Here is a 12513-nt window from a genome sequence, read left to right on the forward strand (position 1 = left end):
TCTCAGACAGGGTTAGATAGGGCAGTGGTAAAGTAAACTAGAGCTAACAGTGAGTTCATTTCAGGGTTTCCGTCAGAACCCACTTGACTGGAGTTGACCGGAGTTGACTGCGAGAGATTGACTGCCGTTGATGATTGAGGGTGGCGATTGTCGCCATTGGACCAATCAGTGTAGGCCTGTCACTGTTTAGCGGGGTAGCAAAGGATCTCTTGAGTGAACGAGTGCTTCCGACAACTAAAACGACGGGACCAGCATCCACAGTGGGTGATCAGTTCTTACCACTCGGGTGCACAACACCACATGTCCCGAGCAGCTTAGTGAAACGCTCTTGCTAACGGGAAGCTAAAGTTTCTCTCAACTGTACAAGGTCTGATTGGCTCACTCCCTTCCGCTTTATGGACGCACTGGGAGTACACTGAGGCTATCTGAGTAAACTAATGGTCACACACTGAGACCGTGAGTCTAGGTCTCTAGGAGATACCTAGAGGAACATCTTCCCTCCTTTATTACGGGTGTAGTTAACAACATTCCTCAGACTAATATTATCTTGACGTGTGTAGTTTAATAGTCCTAAATAATTTTGATAGTATTGTTTTTGAATGTTTGTGCCATTAAGTGGAACCAGAGTGATACTGTGATTTGATTCTTTTAATGCATCTAATTGTTCTTCATAATTCTGATCTCAGGTATAACCTTGTTCCCCAGAGTAGTGGTTAAGTTAGGTTAGGAAGTGTGCATCTGTTGGGGTGCTATTATTTTGTTGAAAGCCCGTAAGGCCTATTCATTGTAGAGTATTTAATTTCTTATTTTTATTACCATTTCCTCAGTGACTGATATTATTTTGTTGAAAGCCCTTAAGGCCTATTCATTGTAGAGTATTTAATTTCTTATTTTTTATTACCATTTCCTCAGTGACTGATATTATTTTGTTGAAAGCCCTTAAGGCCTATTCATTGTAGAGTATTTAATTTCTTATTTTTTATTACCATTTCCTCAGTGACTGATATTGTTTTGTTGAAAGCCCTTAAGGCCTATTCATTGTAGAGTAGTTAATTTCTTATTTTTAATACCATTTCCTAAGTGACTGATATTATTTTGTGAAAGCCCTTAAGGCCTGGTTCATGGGTGCAAGCAACATTTCTTAATACTTCAAATTTATTGTTGCCTGTGTTTCTAATAATTTCTATATCATGTATAATTTTTAGTCCCCAGAGTAGTGTTTTAAGTTTAAGTTAAGAGGTGCGCATATTGGTGTACCATTATATGATTGTGTTTGTAGTGTTGGAGGGAATATAAGTGTCTAAATTTTACAGTGTGTCTCATTCATCCCAGTCACAGACGCTATCCTTCCACGGGTCACGGACAGTTCATTTTGTTTCGTAGATTTAAGTGTTCTTGTGCTGGTTCGGGATTTTTCTCAAAGGGGCGCTTCCACTGCCATTACCATCTATTAATTTTTAATAAACCCCAAGTCAAGTGAGAAATTAAAGTCCAGTAAATTCCGACCGGTTACATATATATATATATATATATATATATATATATATATATATATATATATATATATATATATATATATATATATATATATATATATATATATATATATATATATATATATATATATATATATATATATATATATATATATACACATATTCTGATACACAAAATAGGTAACACTTTTAAGTTCAGTATTTATAGAAAACCAACTAATGTGTGTTCATACATTCATTATTATTCTGCCCACCATAATAAAGTCAAACAGTCAGTATTTTCAACAATGTTTTTACGTGCCTTGAGAATTTGCAGTCCGGAATTCATCGATGAGGAATACAAATATATATATAATATTGGCTCAAACCTTAAATACCCTAGATCTTTCATAGACAAATGCTAAAACATTACTAAGAAAACTTTTTATAGAACTGATCCCAAGCCCACCCATGACCATAAGAATATCTTAATATTACCATTTCACAAAAATTTCTCACACATTCCTGCACAGCTAAAAACCTGGAACGTCAATGTGGCATTTAAAAACTCATGCACTGTTAAACAAATGTTAATCAAGAACTCCCCCAACAACACAATTGGTTGCATTTATAAAGTTCCTTGCAAGGAATGTAATATGTTTTACTTAGGCCAGACAGGTAAAGATCTTGCAACTAGAATTAAACAACACAAATACAGTGTTAGGATAGGCCAGGAATCCAATGCTCTGTTTGTTCATTTGAGGGATAACAAGCATTGCATTGACTGGGATAATGCCTGCTCAATATTACCATGTAATTCAATTGATAGTAGGAACATCATAGAATCTAGTCTTATTAAACATACCGAAGCATTCAACATGAATTTGAGTAACGGCATGTACAAGCTGGACAATTTTGTAATTAAGAAGATTTGTGATCAGGTGAGAAGGCCGGGTCACTTGACCATCTGACCTGACCACCAACCGTTGTGTGCTATTTAAAGATTAGTAGGGTCATTACCTCATACCTGACCATTGTGGACCTGGTCTCACCCTCCTCTGTATATATACACCTTGATTTGTATTACTCTCTCTAGTCTGTACTCACCCCTGAAGATGTGAATTACACGAAAGCGCTTGGGAACTTCGTGTTTTCTTCTTTCCTTGTGGTTATCAGCATATATATATATATATATATATATATGTTTATGTATATATATATACTGTATATATATATATATATATATATATATATATATATATATATATATATATATATATATATATATATATATATATATATATATATATATATATATATATAGGGATTCTTCTTTTTCTTTTATTCAGGAACATTTCTTGTGTTTAGAAGAGGTAACCGCTAATGCCCGTCAGTTGTTTTCCTCCCCTGATCCAACTCTCTTGCCCAAGACCCCTCTGGGCAAGAAGAAATCTCGACTGAAGAAACCTCATCACTCATCAATTGCAGGCGAGATTTTTTATGGGAATCCTTGGGAATTGTCTCAGGTTTTTAATAAATTATGGTTTATTTAATTTACATTTATACAATTCAAAAACTGATACAGTAGGTTCAGTGAAAAAAATATTCAAGATGGAAAGTACAGTACTGTACAGTAGAACCTTGTTATTTTCAACTCGGCTAATACAGATTTTGCCTAATTCAAACTTTTCTCAAGCATGAACAGATAATTTCTACTTCGAACCAATTGCCTATGTTCAATTTATATCATCCTGATTTGAACCTAACCAAATTAAGGCCAAAATTCCAGCTGTAAAAATCTGTTGTTGATCAATCCAAGTACAGTCCTATTAGCTTTGCAAATTAATGATGAGTTCAAATGAGGAAAATTCAGAGGAAAATATAAATCTCTAAGCACAACAGGCAAACTGAAAAATATTTAAGAACTTGAGCAATAAAACCAATAAACACCACAGTTGTTACATGCATTTTGATCCATGTCTTGCTTACCGTACCCCTAGATCTCACTCCCAGGCCGGGGGGGGTGTAACTGTTCCCCACTTGTGAGCTACAGTATATATTATGTTATGGGTATTTTTCAGCTTGCTGTTATCCCACATTTAGCAATAATTTTACTCGAACGTTAGGTTTTCAAGATGAGGGATACAGTGAGTTCTGCTATAACGCGTGTTTTGACAACGCGAATTGGCTCTAACGCGATTTATGAATAGAGGAACGATATTTGTATAACTCGAACGCTTGTTTGCTGTAACACGATTTTGCTTACTATTTCTCCAATTTTGTGGCATTAACTGTGAATATGGTAAAGAAGAATATCTCCAAGAAGTGTTCTGGTGATCGCATTCCCGGTGATGATCGTAAAAGAAAGGCTATAACACTTGAAGAGAAGCTCGATGTTATCAACCTCAAAATCACCCTTCTCCCCCATCAAGTTATATTCATATTTTTTCAAGGTAAAGTGTTACATTTACTGTATGATTTCATTATTAGATATGAATGTAACATTTATTTAGACTGTGCTATCCTTTGTGTTAGGCTAACTACTATATTTTTTTCGATTTCAAGTAGTAATCTGCACCTAACCCTATTTTCTCCATAAGCCCTGTTATTTCTATTACGCGAATTTCTATAACACGATGTTTTACAAGAACACAACTATCGCGTTATAGCAGAACTGACTGTACATGTATTTAAATTTTATGTAATACAGTACTGTAGTAAGTAGTAAAATCCCCTCCTTCCCTCCTATTTTTAAATTTATGGCATTCCAAACCCCCGTCTCCCCCATTAGTTTGAAATAAAGGGATTATACTCATATTTACAAATATGATCCCATTACAGTATAGTCATAATAAAAATTCAGATCAACTTACGAACTTTCCCAGGTACAATACTGTACTAATGAATACTGTACTGTACTTTGTTCAGCATTATGACTCCACATATTATTTACGGGCTATAATTTGTTATGATTTTATAAGTACCGGTAGGGATGGGTTTTATTTATATTTTATTGTGAATTTTTTATTTATTGGGAGAAGGGGGGGAATTAGCCCACCAGGGCACAGGTCAATGACCCACATCAGGGCCTGGGGGCGAAAATATAATAATAATAAAAAATTAGAAAAAATAAAAATGTGTATGATATACAGTAATACTGATTATAATGATATAATAAATGACAATAGAAAAAAGAAAGGAAAAAAAAGTTCAAGAGTGAGAAACAATATATGTATGCTGTGTTGTCAAAGTAAGAGAAACAATTGAGACCCTGCAATTGTGTGTAAATGAGGCAGAAAGTCAGTTCAGCAACCTGGGACTTGGTCACAATTTTTGTGGTGCCATATGGCAGCAGAGTCTACCATTAGACAATACTTATGCTGCCAATATCTTCCCAGGTGGTAGTACCTCCATGTTTGGTAGCTGCCTACTACCCATGGTTCTGGGTTCCCAATAAATTTATTTATGAACATGATCTAGGAATGTAACTTGGAATACTGTACTGTACTGTATGTCTTTCCATAGTGTTTGCTGTTTTTATTATTATCATCTTGTATTCCACCTGCATCCCCGCAGAAGATGAAGTATTTTCATCATCCAAGAGGTTGTCCACTTGTAACACAGGAAGCAACATCAATAATCAAAGCCCTCTTGAAACACCCCCAAGGAGGGGCAGAGCTGCATCTCGGGTAATTATCCAAATTGTTACAGGAATAATTGTACTGTAATGATTTTTTTGTTTGTTCTGTTTAGCCATTTCCTGTTGCTGAATACACTGGTCTTGAAAGTATTCTCTGTTAACATCCCTCCTATGAAGTTTTTGTATGTGGAACAATTATTCAAGTGCTTTGTATTTTGTTCCTTCATATTTTTCTCCTCGCTGCAATTTGTATCTCATTAGTAAGGAAGAAATGATAAATAGTTTCTTATTAGTTATCATGTTGGGTACATAATACTGTACACTTGACGCATATTAGCAATGTAAATTTGTGATAAATTTCAAAGAATAATACTGTATTTTCTATAGCCATAACTTGGATTATTTTACTATTTCTGACAGCTCGCTCACGAGAAAATGAAAAGGGTACCTATGACAACAAAAAAGACAAGAGGAACATGTCAGGTTATTTTCAAGGGAGACTCCTTTGAAAGCAGCTCCAGGTATTTATGGACCATTGACACCTTACTTGCCATTTTATAATAACTCAAGTGAATGTTTTATAGGAACTCCATTGGTGTGGCCATGTGGGTGAGAGTAGATGTGGGGTTAAAGTTGTTTGATTAGCTTAGATCAGAGGGCAGACAGAGCCTAAATTGAATATGCAAAATGCCTAGGCAACATTTTCAGTGGTAGCTGTTTTAAGCAAAGTAATTGTCTCAGGTATATGAACTCTAAAGTGACAGATCTTGTAACTACCATATCCATATTAACGTACTGTGGTAAACTTGTGGAATTTGGCCAACCATGTGATGTTAAAATACTTCAGAAAATATATATTTATGTACCTGTAGTCTATGTAATTTACTGATTTATGCCTTTTTTTCAGTTATAAAGAAGTAGTAAAAGGAGCAGACTCTGGTCATGGGGAAAATTGTGAGTCTCATTTTGAAGAGATGGAATATGAATCAACTGTTGATCCTTGTGAATCAGCTGTTAATCCTTTAGCACTAGACACACCAAGTAAGAAGAATGATGGTGTAAAATGTCTAAGTGTTAAAGTCAGTCTTGAAAGATTATCTCATTTACACACATCTCAAGAAGTAGATAGTTCAAAAGATACAACACAAGTTACTGTTACAAATGCATATCAGGAGGAAGGTGTAGGTTGTATTAGTGAAACAACTTGTTCATACTCTAACCTCAGGTTAGAAGACAGCGACGATAACAAAAGCACCAGAATAAAGGAACTGGATGTTCAGAGATCAGGGAATGAGATGTGTAAAGGCAAAGAAAAAGAAGAGCCTTTATCTCCCAATAATTGTACTGAAAATGCATGTACAAAATGTGAGAATTATGACGAGTGTAATTCTCAATCCAGAACCCCTGAAGAAGTTAGGATTTTGCCAGAGCAAACAGAAAAACTTGTTACAACCAATACCAAGTGGTCGAACCACTCGAACAAAACAAAAGGAATTGCAGTTATCAACACGAGGAGATATAACAGATAATATGGTAAGCACAGCAGATCAGCCTCATCCCATTCCCAAACCAAGATTAACTCGTACAAAGCAAAAGGAGGTCTTACCATTGCTCGATACAATTGATGAATCAGAAGGTCAGTTGTTACCACCCATGGACTTTCCAAAACCAAGAATGACTCGCACAAAGACTAAGGCAAAAGAACAGACTAACAAATTTGAAAATGTGGAATATGATTCACAGTCTTCAGTAGAGGAGGGGTATAATACCCATGAGAAAGCTGTTGCACAGCCATCTGAGGAAATCCCAATGTCTCGTTCTACTCGTACAAAGAAAAAGGTGATAGAGGTAATTTCCTTAACTGACACTCCAGTCAAGAATGACATTAATAAATCAGTAGACAATGAATCACAAAAACCAAGGACAACAAGAACAAAGAAACGAATGTTTGACGAGTTAGGTGTAGATCAGCCTACTAGATCTACAAGGACAAAGTGTAAGAAAATGGAAGAACAACCTGAAAAAGAATCTGTGGCTTCAGAAAAACTTGGTCTATGTTTATTTCTTACTGAACCTGAAGATGAGAAAGACGGCAAATCATCTCAGGTTGTACAGAAATCACCACTTGTTAGGTCTGTTCCATCAGTAACATCTATGAAGCCATCACAATCAGCGACCTCCTATACCTCTGAGAATACTGTAATGGCTGCTACATCTACTCAGAACACAGAAATTGGGCCGGTTCGCCGGATAATCGATCTAAGGTGCGCCAGTTGCCAGCTTTATTATTAAGCCCTTGTCCATCGTCGTCAACTGTCCAAGTTGTAACTCCAGGTAGTCCAGTACACACTAGTTTTAAGCGTGCTTGCTGTACACCAAATTCAGACAAGGACTCTCCAATGTCTTCTACTGTACGCCAGAAGGGGACACGCGCGATGACCCCTGTAAAACATTCTCCACGAACATTTGCTGGGTGAGTGATGCTCTTGAGGTGTAATAGGTGGAGAATAGTAATATACAGTATAATGATTGTAAAATGTGCAGATAATGGCCATAGACAATAAAATTATTTCATTAAAGGAACAGTATACAAGTTAAAGTGAGGGAGGAGGATTGAGTGGTTCACTAAGGTCAAAGTTACTATGTTCATGAAATGTACTCTTTTGTCCCCTGCTGCTTTGCAAAATATGAGGACTAGATTTTAGTTATCCATCTCTCCAACTGTTATCAAAATTTAAGAACTCTAAAGTATGCACAGTACAGTTGGTCCTCACATTACGCGGTTAATGTAACCCGGAGGGTCCCGCGGAAAGTGAGGAACTCGTAAAGTGAACAACATAACATATGGGATTAATTGAAATGGAGTCCAGGCCGATCCCCAAACTCCACTTTTTGACGACACACAACTATGTTGTAGTAAAAATATTATCTTAACTTTATGATGGCATGCACACACAATTAATAATTAAGAGAAATATCAATAATATTAGGTTTTTTAACACTTACATTAGTAGAAAAGATGGCTGGGCACACGGGGATGGGGGGTTGGTTCCGAGGCAGAGGGCAGATTATTGGCCCTCACCTGTATCACTGGTATCAATTGTATCACTATCCACCACAGAGGCTTGCAGGGCCTCTTTGTTAAACCCCTCAAAGTCCATACAAGTCCATATCCTCACTATAATTATCACTATCACTGACTTGGGCCGGTTGTGGTGGGTGGCGGGTAAAGAACTCGGTAATGTTTTGATGATTGGGCGACCTTGTGCGCACCATTTTCGCGCCTCTTACACAACATGGCGGATGGCGGGAGGTTTGGATCCAAAAATGGCGCGGCTTGCCAGCCGCTCTCCGCGTAATGGGGTTCACGACCGCGGAATGTAAGAATGTTAGGTTCTGGCAAGGCACCGCGTTAACGGTGAAACGCGGAATGCGGGACCGCTTAATGTGAGGACCAACTGTATTTTATTTTGAAACTTTACCAAAGTATGCATTAGTAAAGCCTTTATTTTTTATACCTTATGCCAATTTTTAGTCTTCCCTTTATAGTCAGGGGCATAACCAGAGATCAAGGTGAAGATCAGACTTATAAACAAACTTTGTGATTGCTCTGAAACTTTCGACAGTATAGCATGTTTCCCCATGATCTTAAGCAGTCAGTGGTGTGAAGAAGTCAGGAGTAAAGTGATATTGGGAAAAGGTGATCTCTCTCTGATAATCTTGTTGTAATCAGTCAACAATTGTAAAAACATTGTTGATCTTTAAAGTTGACATTGTCTGGTAGTGGAGTATATTGTGTTGATATTTCAAGATAATTTCCATATTAGTTAAAGAGTTACAGAAGGATATAAGTTGTTTATTATATATTGAAGATGAACTTTCCCTTATAAGTTAGACCTCAATCGGGACTGTGCATGACACTTTGTCTTTTGGCGATGCAAGTTGCACCAGTGTGTCATGGGGATATTTTCATTGGTTAAGAAGTTGTGGAGTGAATACAGACAGATTTCTGTACTGTATCCAGGGTACTGCTGTAACCTTGAAGGTTAAGTCCCCACTTGGTCCATGACGTATTGCCTGGCAGTTGCTACATTGTGTTAATGTACCTTGATATCCTTTTTGGTTCATAGGTTTCAGGGTGGACATGAACACTTCATTAATATGCCTAATTTTATCCTTGAAGATACGGACAAAATATTATTTGACAAATTTCATTCCACTTATGCATAATGTGGTAAAGCTTCATTAAGATGCAATATTTCATAGTTTTAAAGTTATGGTCCTGGAGGGAGGGAGGGACAAATAGCCTAATTCTGCAGTGGTGGTGAACAAATCTGTTTCTGTTTAATTAAAAAAACCTGTTATACAAAGTAGGTTTACAGTAAAGTGGGGCCATTTGTTTTTAGGATACTTTTATTATTTTCCTGGTGGGGGTGGAGATGACATCATGCCAGTATCATTTTGATCTCTACATTTGCATTTTTTTTTTAGTTTATTTAATCAATTTATCATATTTCAGCTCAAAAACAGGCTGTACTGTACGAGAATTGGCAACTGCATATCAGAATCACATTGGAGAAACCCTTAATGAGGTTGAAGAGCCAACTTCTGAGGAGTGTGAGGTGTGTTTATAAGTGGTTGAGTTCGTTACTCTGGTAAAAAAAAACTGTATACAGTATAGTCTTCATTTGCGCGGTCAATTGAAACCGTGGAGGTCCGCGTAAAACGTGTAAACGAAATAACAGAACATATGGGATTAATTGAAATAGAGACTGGGCCGACCCCCAAACTACACTTTTTCTGACACAATAGTACGTTGTAGTAAAAATAACATCTTAATTTTATGATGGTATGCACACACAATTAATATTTAAAAGAAATATAAATAATATTAGGTTTTTTAACACTTACATTAGTAGAAAAGATGGCTGGGCACACGGGGATGGGGGGTTGGTTCTGAGGCAGAGGGCAGATTAATTGGCCCTCACCTGTATCACTTGTATCAATTGTATCACTATCCACCACAGAGGCTTGCAGGGCCTCTTTGTCAAACCCCTCAAAGTCCATATCCTCACTATCACTGACTTGGGCTGGCCGTGGTGGGTGGCGGGTGAAGAACTCGGTAATGTTTTGTTGACTGGGTGACCTTGTGTGCACCCTGCCCGCGCCGCTTTCCGCGTAAATGATGGAATGAACCGTGTAAATAAAAATTGCCAGTCTGGCAAGGTGCCGCGTAAATGACCAAACGCGTAAGCCGAGACTATACTGTATATATATTTTTAATCCTCCCAGTATAAGTCAGTGAGTTGTGAGTAATTTTATTGCTTGTCCATGACTCCTGTATTTGTGATGGCCACATAAAGCAAATATCCATTTCTGTTTATATAATGGCTATTTTATCTTTCAGGTAACACACTCCCCAGCTCATGTAACACGACATGCACGAGTTAGACATGCAAAGGTGAGAAGCTCCTCTTGGTTATATGTAAACTTTTAGAAAATATAGTACAGTATTTGAGAAATTATTACTAAACCTGACATGAATATAATAGGTTGAGGTGCATTTGTACAGGGAGTAAGTTACTAATGCAAATTAGACTTACACTACAGTAATTGAAAGAAAAGCCATTGACTATGCTAGTGAACAGGACGTTGTCTCTTGCCAGAAGTCATTAATGTTTAAAGATATTTATTGCCACCACCAACAGGGTCATGTGAATAGGCCTTTCAGCAAGCTGTCTTAAGTTGCCATTTCTGACTGTTGGCATACTTAATATGAGTCTTTTCCATGACAATTCATAGGGCTGCCATGATTTTTATGTTCAAGTGTTTAAGGTACCATTCTGGGTGAGTTTGTATTTTTCTTGGGTGCAATCTGATATGCACAGGGACTGTCACTTAGTCTAAAGATATAAGGCTAACCAACCATTTACAAGAGTTTCCAATTTACCTTTTTTCTTCCCTTTTAGATATTACAAATAATATATGATTGCTATATCTCATGGTTGTTAGCTTTCAATCAGTCCTGACCCAAAAGGAGGTGAGTTTCTGATAGTAATCATTGAAATTTGTAAATGGCTTCATTATGTGTGTTATGTTTTTGTGTATTTCGAGTGTTTCTGGCATGACCATTTTGTTCTTGAGGTTTCTGTTTCCCTTGATATGCCCTATGTATACAGTATAGGAGCAGAGAATAGAAAATTACAAAATGTAGATAGAATAATAGTGTAAATTACATAAAATGTACTATTTAACATTAATGAAGAACTTATTACTGTACTGTTACGATTATATATTCATTTCTAGAAGCCTCAAATGTTCCTTTAACAGGGTGAGAGTTCAACAAGAACTATCGCAGGAGTTTAAAACGTGCCCTAGAGATTGCAAGAGGTGCCGAGTTGAAAAAAGCAATGAAATATTCGGAGGTTTGATTTTTTCAGTACTGAGAGCATTTACTTGGGCTAACATACAGTACTGTAATGTAAGGGTATTGTTAATTAGGAGGTGGTAATATTAGAAAGGGGAAATTAATGGGTTCACAGGGAATTACAGTATATTGGTGCTTATTGTTTATCAGAACTATTTCACCATTAAACAGCTAATAAATGTTTAATGTTCGTGAGTTGTAATGGGTTGTGGAGGTTGTGTTGATTTTTATTTGCAAAGAAGCTATTCGGGTTTACTTACATTTTGAAATGTGCAGATATAATGGCCCTTTCCCCCAAAAAACTAACTTTACTTTAATCATTGATATCTTATGAAATGATAGTGTGCTGTATTTGCATCACCTGGCTGTATTTATATACAGTATACTATCCTTCATATATGGTCACTCTATGTATGTATTGTATATTGGTGCATCCCTCTTAATGGCCAAAATCCACATGTACAGCACCTAGAATTTGAAATTCCTTTTAGTTATTAAACTTGTAGTATGGTAAGCATTTCCTTTGTGCATCTTTGTTCTTAGATTAGTTCTTCCTGTTCATCCACAATTTCTTCCTCACTTGTATAGCAGTAAACATAGAATTTTTTTAAATAAAGTATGTTTCTTTTTCATGGGACTACTTTGCCACTACCAAACCCTATTATTTTGAGTGAACTCTACCTACTTAAATGCATTCTTTGTAAAGTACAGTAGATAGCAACTGTACACTCTTCAAGTTTTCGATGTCCATTCTTACAATGAAACCTCCATATAATGGATTCCTCTCTCCATATAATCTGTTAGATGGGGTTTCATATCAAATGGATCCTCAATATAAGAGACTTTTATCTCTATCTAACATACTGTAGTTCATTAGATGTGGGATTCACATAAAACGGGTCCTCTATATAGCGGAGTCTCCTTTCTACATTGTCCGTTAAATAGAGGTTTCACTGTAGTGTACAGTAATT

The 12513-nt window shown here is 36.5% G+C and overlaps 1 protein-coding gene across 1 annotated transcript; it reads left to right on the forward strand.

The window, feature by feature from the left end:
- The first annotated feature begins 2813 nt into the window (after positions 1-2813).
- LOC121869258 lies at positions 2814-7102 on the forward strand. Its single transcript, XM_042370507.1, has 4 exons — positions 2814-2963; positions 5052-5164; positions 5536-5636; positions 6023-7102. Exons 3-4 carry the CDS (start codon positions 5551-5553, stop codon positions 6642-6644), a joined length of 708 nt encoding a protein of 235 aa, XP_042226441.1. The 5' UTR covers positions 2814-2963; positions 5052-5164; positions 5536-5550; the 3' UTR covers positions 6645-7102.
- Positions 7103-12513: the final 5411 nt, after the last annotated feature.

This window comes from Homarus americanus, unplaced genomic scaffold, assembly GCF_018991925.1.
Source record: "Homarus americanus isolate GMGI-L3 unplaced genomic scaffold, GMGI_Hamer_2.0 scaffold3665, whole genome shotgun sequence".
Lineage (NCBI taxonomy): Eukaryota > Metazoa > Arthropoda > Malacostraca > Decapoda > Nephropidae > Homarus > Homarus americanus.

Excerpts from the sequence above, each read along its gene's own strand:
- LOC121869258 (XM_042370507.1), top strand. The coding sequence starts at position 5,551 with ATGAAAAGGGTACCTATGACAACAAAAAAGACAAGAGGAACATGTCAG. Across the intron at positions 5,637-6,022 it reads TCCTTTGAAAGCAGCTCCAG|TTATAAAGAAGTAGTAAAAG; the intron begins GTATTTATGGAC and ends CCTTTTTTTCAG.